The sequence below is a fragment of the Lineus longissimus genome, unplaced genomic scaffold, assembly GCF_910592395.1.
Source record: "Lineus longissimus unplaced genomic scaffold, tnLinLong1.2, whole genome shotgun sequence".
Taxonomy (NCBI): Eukaryota; Metazoa; Nemertea; class Pilidiophora; order Heteronemertea; family Lineidae; genus Lineus; species Lineus longissimus.
In genome coordinates, this window is record NW_027020282.1 from 116,896 (window position 1) to 125,210 (window position 8,315).

Here is an 8,315-nt window from a genome sequence, read left to right on the forward strand (position 1 = left end):
TCGTCCCAACATTGGGAGCTTTCATCCCCACCAGCCATATCAGATGGCCAACTGGTTTCCCTCACTCGACCAGAAAACTCGTCAAAAGATACGAAAGATGTTGAGATTCAGATTACATTTGCTTGTTGTCTGCTGGATTCTGACCATCCATATGCTGAGTTGTTGCAGTCCCAGAACCATCGCTATTTCTAGTATTTATGATGCACCTACTGTCACAACCTAATTCAGCTGGTTATTCAGGGTTATTTGCCTCTGATTTATCTGGTTATATCCTGGTGCAAACCTAATTTCTCAACATGACAAAATACTTTCACCAGGGATATGGTCTGCAATTTGCTGTTAGGCGAATTGCCCAATACTAGTTCTTACCTGTATCTCCATGATGAGCGTCTAATATATGGGTGTAGTTCATTATAATGCACTGATGAATGCAATGCTTATTCCTAACTACACCAGATTTAGTGTTTGATATCTTACTTACTTCCGGGGACACGCAAACGGATATTTCTCCGGACTGTGGGGCCACATGTGACCTTCACCCTATGGTCCACATAAAAAGTGTGTCACTTTGTAGATGTCCGTATAACTCGTCCATCGGTGCATTCATTTATACCGGCCGGGTACTGTTTGACGAGGAAAAGGCTGTTTCAGACGCGCCGTACATGCAGACCTAGTAGCAGTACTACTTTAGTAAGGTGAAAATAGTTCATTGATCTCACCGAATCTGCTGTCACAACCAAGAAACAACAACATCACTGCTAAAAGAAGAAAAAAAACAATGTCGAATTCCACTTTAGGCTAACAATAGCTACATGTAGTGCCACATAAAGGACCAAAATGGTTAATGATGACCACATACCCAATATTGCCAATAAATATAACACGCGTTATGTGGCACCAGTTCTGCAACCTTACATATTTGTGTTGCAGACTTATATCAAAAGCCCTGCAGGGACTTTCGAGGGCTTGCCATGTGCATGCATAAAACCCCCAGCGTCAAAGTCAGAAAACACAAAAGCCCGACCATGACCATGCACATAGAACAGAAATCATACTCCGACGCGCGACCATCGCCGTCGTTTTATATTTTAATACCGCAGTGGCGCGGAAATTAACAATACAAATCATGGATCGGCTGATGGTCGCGTGGCGGAGAATGAATTTGGCTATAGACACCCTGCGACTCGTCTCACGGCACTTGCCTGCACAATCAACAAGACGTGAAAAGAAAAACTGAAGTGAAAATATTCAGAGTGCATGGATTCGAACTCGGGACCTCCCTGGGACCTTACGCTCCTGGCCAGCTACGGATTGTTCACGGCAATTCTGAAGTTGAATTTTCACGTCCTTTACGACCTTTAAAGCTAAACCTTGTAAACAACTCGTGTGTAGCTTTGTTTATTCACATATTACAAAGGCTTCGTTGCGTAGTAGGGGTAGTAAGAAGCAAGTGTCCTTCATTCCCGAATTCGAACCGACTGGGAATATATTTGTTCTTTGGTTTAAACTATCCACGATTAGCTTCTGACTCATTAATACCCGAACTAGGTTTTGGTCGGGGGGCTCATTTGGGGACCAACTTGTAGTACAGAGAGGCAACGATTATTATGACATGTGATGAGAAGCATGTGTTCGGACGCATTTGGTCGCTTGTAGGCGCTTTTTAGTTGGTCGTTTGTTGTCGCTGCTAAAACAACAACTACCTCACGGCGTGGATGGAACGTCACGGCGTTGCTGGAAATAGGCACGAAATGATGAGGACGAAAGTTTTTGTAATGAACGATACCGATTACGTCGAAACAGCATGTGTATAGTCCACGCAACCATGTTGCATATAATTCAAGCAGTTTGATGACATCTATGTTAGTGCACGGTGTTAATAGTCTCGGTAGTTCACGGGGACCACAACTGTTTACTCCAAGCTTACTCAAGCTTACTCCATTTAAATTACTCTTCACAAAGGCAATCGTTTTGAAAAGCAAAAACCGTTAATATCACTGTCATGGAAAGGAAACAATGTCTATATGTAGTGCCACGCAAACGAGTGAAAATGATTGATGATGACCACATAACCAATATTGCCAATACACGCGTTCTGTGGCACCTGTTCTGCAACCTTACCTATTTGTGTTACAGAAATAAAAAGACATAGAGGGACCTTCGGCTGTACCTGTACTCGGTTTTGGTCGGGAATCGCTTTTTAAAGATATCACAAAAATAGTCGAATTTGTGATAATCAAAGTCAAATTTTCGCCAGTGGCAAAAACGCATCTAAAATGAATCTCATAATACTAAAATAAAAAGAAAATTGAAATGCCTACATGACATAACTGGTTGCGTAAGGGAAGTATTCATGTTGGGGAATGTGGCTATGCTTGGGCGGTGTGACACTTCTGGGCAATCGTTAATGGAGAATAAATACCTTTATAGGCGCTTTGGTTGTCCCCATGGCATTACCAAAGCTTATTCTCGAGCAAATCCATAACATGTTACGCGATCATCTTTTGCATCTTGTTATCAGCAATTACATGGCCTCTTGATACGAGATACGAAACGGCTTCTCACTTCCATTTAGAAGGAGCAGGGGTGTAGTTAGCTTTTTGGTAGGGGGGGGGGGTCAAAATGACACGTTCACATGAAGCAACTAATTCAAATACATGCACTGACAATATTTATGTTTCATGATTAAAATTCTTCTTCAGTGTGAATACTTGCTTGTAACTTTTCGACACTGTCACATTTCAATTGCATAGAATTGTGAAAGTGACCACGCCAATCATCTTCAGTGTCAAAGGATTACCTCACATGCATTAGAAGCGACAGTAACATCGTTAAATGTCATAAAAAGAATATAACCAATAAAGCCTCAGGGTCCGAGTATGTGGACAAATGGTTGGTTTAATTTACCCTTCGATATTGCTCCTTTGATATTGCATTAGGTTTTCATTGCAATTCAATCTATTCAAGGTATAGCCCATTTGAACCTGCCTGCCACACGGGTGTAGTGCTTGTAACCAATAATTCCATAACCTAATAAAAACCACAGACATTCGTAACAGGCGATCTTCTGGATTTATGACCACTTTTAGGCCCGGTGTAACATCTGTGGTTGTTCCCCATGTTTCAGTGTTTCCAAACAATAGGCAGCTAGAGAGACCATGACTTTTCAATAGGGGGGATACACAGAAAAACTCGTCAATCTATTTTTGAGCGTTCCCAAACAATGAGGGGAAACACTCAAAAACAGAAACACTCAAAAACATTACACCGGTGTAAAAGGAATGGACGACCTAGGACTGCAGGACCCCATACGATAGCTGTTTATTGTCAACAAACGTGGTTAATGGTTTGGTTAGGGTTAGCTACATAATCTTCAACAAAGGAACTCGGCGACTCTATTCACTTTAACAAAAGGACCGGACTTCGATTCCGGGGGGACTTCGATTCCGGGGGGACTTGCATTTCTTTTACACCGGTTTTGAATATTATAACGCATTACACAATCACCCCGGGATTTTTGTTATTATAATCGGCTGTTCTTCTCGACACACTCAGTCCGACTGTATGAACCATAATATGGACTTATAAAATTTACTAGGCTTAGGCTGAGGCAAATTATACAGGTAGATACTGTATGTAATTCATTCGAAACCACATTTGGTACGCTGATTTATTACCAAATTAACAGTCTGAACATCTTGATATTTTATGAGAAATACTAAATTTTCTGGAAAGAAGTCCATATCCACGGTGGATAAAGGTATCGGTTTTCCTTTGCGACACAATAGAAACGTGGTCCTACCATTATAATGTTCATGGGGTATTTGTGGATAAAAATAGGATATGCGTAGCCTTGCGCCCCTAGAAATAAACTGGACTTTTGTCTTCTTTTTGTCGTCATTTTCTCTCCAGTACACGTATTTTGTTAAGGCCAGCTGATACCTTTACTCACTGTGATGACGGAAATTATTTCCGAGGCGTTGGACAGCTTTCCTTGGGTGAAATTGTCCCCCTGGCAATTTAAACCACAATAAAATATCCTAGGACACATTTCACCAGGACTTAGGGTCTAAAGAGCACTTCAATGAGACTGCACTTCTATCCCGATACGTCCAGGACCAAGCTTGATGACATGATGTATGGGAACATTGACCTTGTCCTCTCCGAAGGATGTCAAAGGTGACAACGAGTTAAGTCGTCCGAGGACCTGAAAGGCGATGTATAGGGAAATCATTGTCTCTTCGAGACATTTCCTAACGTCACAACCAATTTGTTCAGAGACTGGAATGATTGTGTACATAAGGAGAAATATTGTCCTCTCTGATGGATGTCCAAACGTCACAACCAATTATTTCAGGACTCAAAGATCTATGTTTTCGGGAAATATTTGTCCTTTCCGAGCAATACTGTCCTAACGTCACAAGAACTTTGGTCAGAGACTATGAGTGACGGTGTATAGGAGGAATATTGTCCTCTCCGAATGATGTCCTAACGTCACAACCATTTCTTCAAGGGATTGCCTTAACGTTCCAACCAAGTCGTTCAAGAACTAGAATGACAGTGTAAATGGGAAACACTTCCCTCTCAGTGGCCTCTGTCCAAACGTCACAACCAATTGCAAGTCCAGGGAAAATGATGATGGTCTAGAGCTGGGTATACATTGCCCTCTCACTGCCTGGTGTAGACGTAAAGTATTGTTCTCTATAACGCCAGTCCAAACGTCACAGCAATGTCGTCCAGTGGAAACATTGTCCTCTTTGAGGCCTGTAAACGTCACAGCCAGTGCAGTCGCCCAGAGACTTGGACGCCAGTGTCTAGTAGAAACATTGCCCTCTCTGAAACCTGTCGAATGTCACAATCAAATCGTCCAGGGGCATGCATGATCGTGTATAGGAGAAACATTAGGGCCGTTTAGACGACGCGAAAAAATCCGGATGCGTCCCGAATCCGGATTAATTTTTCGTCGTGTAAACGCAAAAAGATCCGGATCAATGTGGTTGCATCCGGACTAAAAAGGTACTATCGCCTTGGGTGGTTTTAATCCGGATTCATCCAGATTCGATCCGAATGCGGTCTTTTCGCCTGTCGTCTAAACGGCCCTATTGTCCTTTTCGAGGCCTGTCCAAATTTCCGAAGTTAATTAGTTCAGTAGGGACTAGGATGACGGTAGGGAAACCTGTCGAATTCCGGATGAGTAGTGTGCAGTGCATGCTCTGTTACTACTGTATGATATACATGATACATTCACGCATAGTCTGTACAGAAAAGCCTAGTAGGCCTACACTGTGTACATGTACATGTACTTGGGCCTGCCCTAGGCTATAATAGGCCATGAATGAAATAAAAGTAGGTTTTTCGATCGGTGTATTTACTTTTAATTATAAAATATCGTTATGTTATTGTTGATTGACGTTTATTACCAATAAATATCCCCCCCCCCCCCCCCCCCACCATGCAAAGGTCCCATTGCAAATAATCGTAAAAATATACGGTGTACTCAAAATTGTCCCCCCCCCTCAATATTTGTATGTGTATATAGTCCCAATCGATCCCCTACGCCTCAGGCAATTTCACCCCAGCTCCTACCTATAGTACCCCTTTAAAGGGACAGTATAGGCAGCAGCTAGGCAGGCAAGATAAAGTTATACAAAGTCAGTATGTATCGAGGGAAACGGCCTGATATTGTCAGGATGTGAATTGTTGACATTTGAACTGCGCACGTGCGTTTGTTTATAATTTCATTTCCCGCGAAAGATCACAAATTACAAATTACAAATTACAAATTACAAAAGTTTATTGAATCCGTATAAAATTTACATTTTACATGGGACGAAAATACAATAAACAGTGCAGTGCAGATAGAGAGTCAGAAGAAAAGAGAGCAATAAGTAATAAAAGTAATCAAATAATACAGAAATTACTTAAGAGTGCAAGAGAGTTGGTGGGCATTATTACAATGATTGCAGCACATGACCTGCTATCACGGACCTGCTATCACGGATAGGATATCACATCATCCCAAAATGGCGGCGTGTCTTTGCCAACATACCGACGGCGACGAGATACGTGAACATGAGCTTGCTGCTGACTTCAAATACTTTAAACTCGGCGATGGGGTCGATCAGGAGAAGGCCATTGCAACATCCTCTACTTTACGCTCGGAATCGCCAATTCCAAACTCCGCATCTCGCTGGAAACGGTGCCATGCTGAAAAACTGAACATTTATTGTGTCCCCATTCACAAGTCGCAGTATATGCATCCCGTCGGCGTTGACGACGTCATGGATGCGGTCCATCAGAAGATCCAGATGTCTGCTTCCGGCTTTTCTTCTGCCACTGATCGGAAACTTCGGTCTAAGCGTAGTACATCTTGTACCAGTAGGCCTAGGTCTAAATCTACTGGTGAACAACAGAAATCCTCCCACTCGGCCTCACGGTCACAGAAGCAACAGGCAGAATCAGAATCTGCTCTGCCATGCCCACTGGAACTGACTGCCGAGTCATTGCAATTGACACCATTGCAGCTGCCAACGCCAGCGGTAGAGATGCACATCAAAGAAAACAAAGGATTCAGCCGTGACCGTGTCCACTATGAATATGATTACAAAAGCCTTCTTCGAGACATGATAAAGCCGAACCGTGATCCAGACAAGTGCGATAAGTGGTGGGCCAAATTTGAACATGAAGTTGTGCGAAGGTACAACATTATGGAAATTGTCGATAGAAACTTAACCCAGCCAGATATTGATGAGGAGATGTCCTTGGCATTTTCGGATTCATTCATGGTTCGAAGCTCAGCCAATGCCAATGCAGCCGGTAAGTTCACAAACAGTGGGGTATCAAGTAGCCTACATTATTACCATGCTGTCGGCTTCCTATCCTTGTCACCTTCCACTCCAGTTCCACTCTACATTAGTAGTTTTCCATCAAGAAATTGCATAAAAAATGGAAAAATTCAAAAGCCGAGTTGAGCCCCTCCTGGCAGCGATCCAGGCAGCCATGAGTAGAAATAATAATAACACGTTTTTCTACCATATGAGATTTAAAACAAATTTGGAAAAGCTTCTTACACTCCCAGAAAAATAGGTTGTGAAATACATGTAGCTGATTGCAGGCGAAGAACAAATTCATTGAGGGAATACCATTGCCAAGACATGACAAATTTCGTGTGACCCAGTGTAAAATTTGGTAGATTGGTTACTGTTTTAAATGCCACATGAACAAGAAAAAAAAATCATTTTTGAAAATCCATCTTTTTTAACTGGAGGTCAACACGTCTAACACTTGACGAAAGATGGCAAAATCTTAAAATGGTTTTTGTTGTTCATGAAGCATTTAAACCGTAACCAATTGATCAAATTTTACGCCACTTGGTCCATTAAATTTGTCATGTCTTGCACTTGGCTACAATTCATGTGAATTTTCGGTAATTTCAAAATGAAGTGACGCTGTAACCGAACAAAGTGACCCGTGGCCAAAAGCTTTGGGGATTAGGTACTGTTACTGTATGTACTCGCACACAAAGTTTGATACAATTCTACGGGGGGGGGTCATTTCCGTAATCAGTGCTACGCTCTCAGAGAGTGGCTCTTAATGAAGCAAATATTGGTTCTCGAAATAGTCTAAATATACTTTCAGAATGCAAAGACCCAAGTAAGAAAATGCTGGAAGATCTGTTGAAAAATGTCCAAGGGGAAGAGGATAGAGTAAAACTTCTTCGTCAGAACACCTTGGCTGACCAGTCTATGGACACTAGAACTCCTGTTTCCAAGGCATTCGACTTCCTTGATTTTCGTCTGTAAGTAGAACAACTATTGAACTAATGCTAATTAGGCATGTTAGGGTCAGCTGAGGTAGTAGAAAGGCTCAGATGGCGTCCGTCCATCTGTCAGTGACATGAATTGATTTACACTGTGCAGGTTCCACAACGAAAGTTATATTTTTCCAATTTTGCATTTGGTAAACTGTATAAAAGACCAATTTTTGTTGCCTCCCGACTCACGATAAGCAAGCTACAGAGCTTGTCATGTTTTGGCCAACAGCTAGCCCTGCCCAGCAATAAAAAAATTGAACAGTGCCATACTATGAGTCTGAAAAGAAAATATGTAAGTTTTAAAAGGGTTAACAAAAGTTTCCAGATCCCCGCAATGGCGGATATACATTCATCAAAAAAATTACGAATTCGGGCAAGTTTCATCAAACTGTGCGCCTTAAACACCTAAGAATGTCTCAAAATCACCCAGACTCTACACATGAGATATACCTTCACTGAAAATAATTGCTGAAACCTCGCTTAACGTGTCGCGAGTGCTGAA

At 42.0% G+C, this 8,315-nt stretch overlaps 1 protein-coding gene across 1 annotated transcript; it reads left to right on the forward strand.

Annotated features, from left to right (window-relative positions):
• Nucleotides 1-5,594: 5,594 nt before the first annotated feature.
• Nucleotides 5,595-8,114, forward strand: LOC135503568 (uncharacterized). Its single transcript, XM_064797171.1, has 2 exons — nucleotides 5,595-6,816; nucleotides 7,639-8,114. Exons 1-2 carry the CDS (start codon nucleotides 5,970-5,972, stop codon nucleotides 7,800-7,802), a joined length of 1,011 nt encoding a protein of 336 aa, XP_064653241.1. The 5' UTR covers nucleotides 5,595-5,969; the 3' UTR covers nucleotides 7,803-8,114.
• The last annotated feature ends 201 nt before the right edge of the window (nucleotides 8,115-8,315 follow it).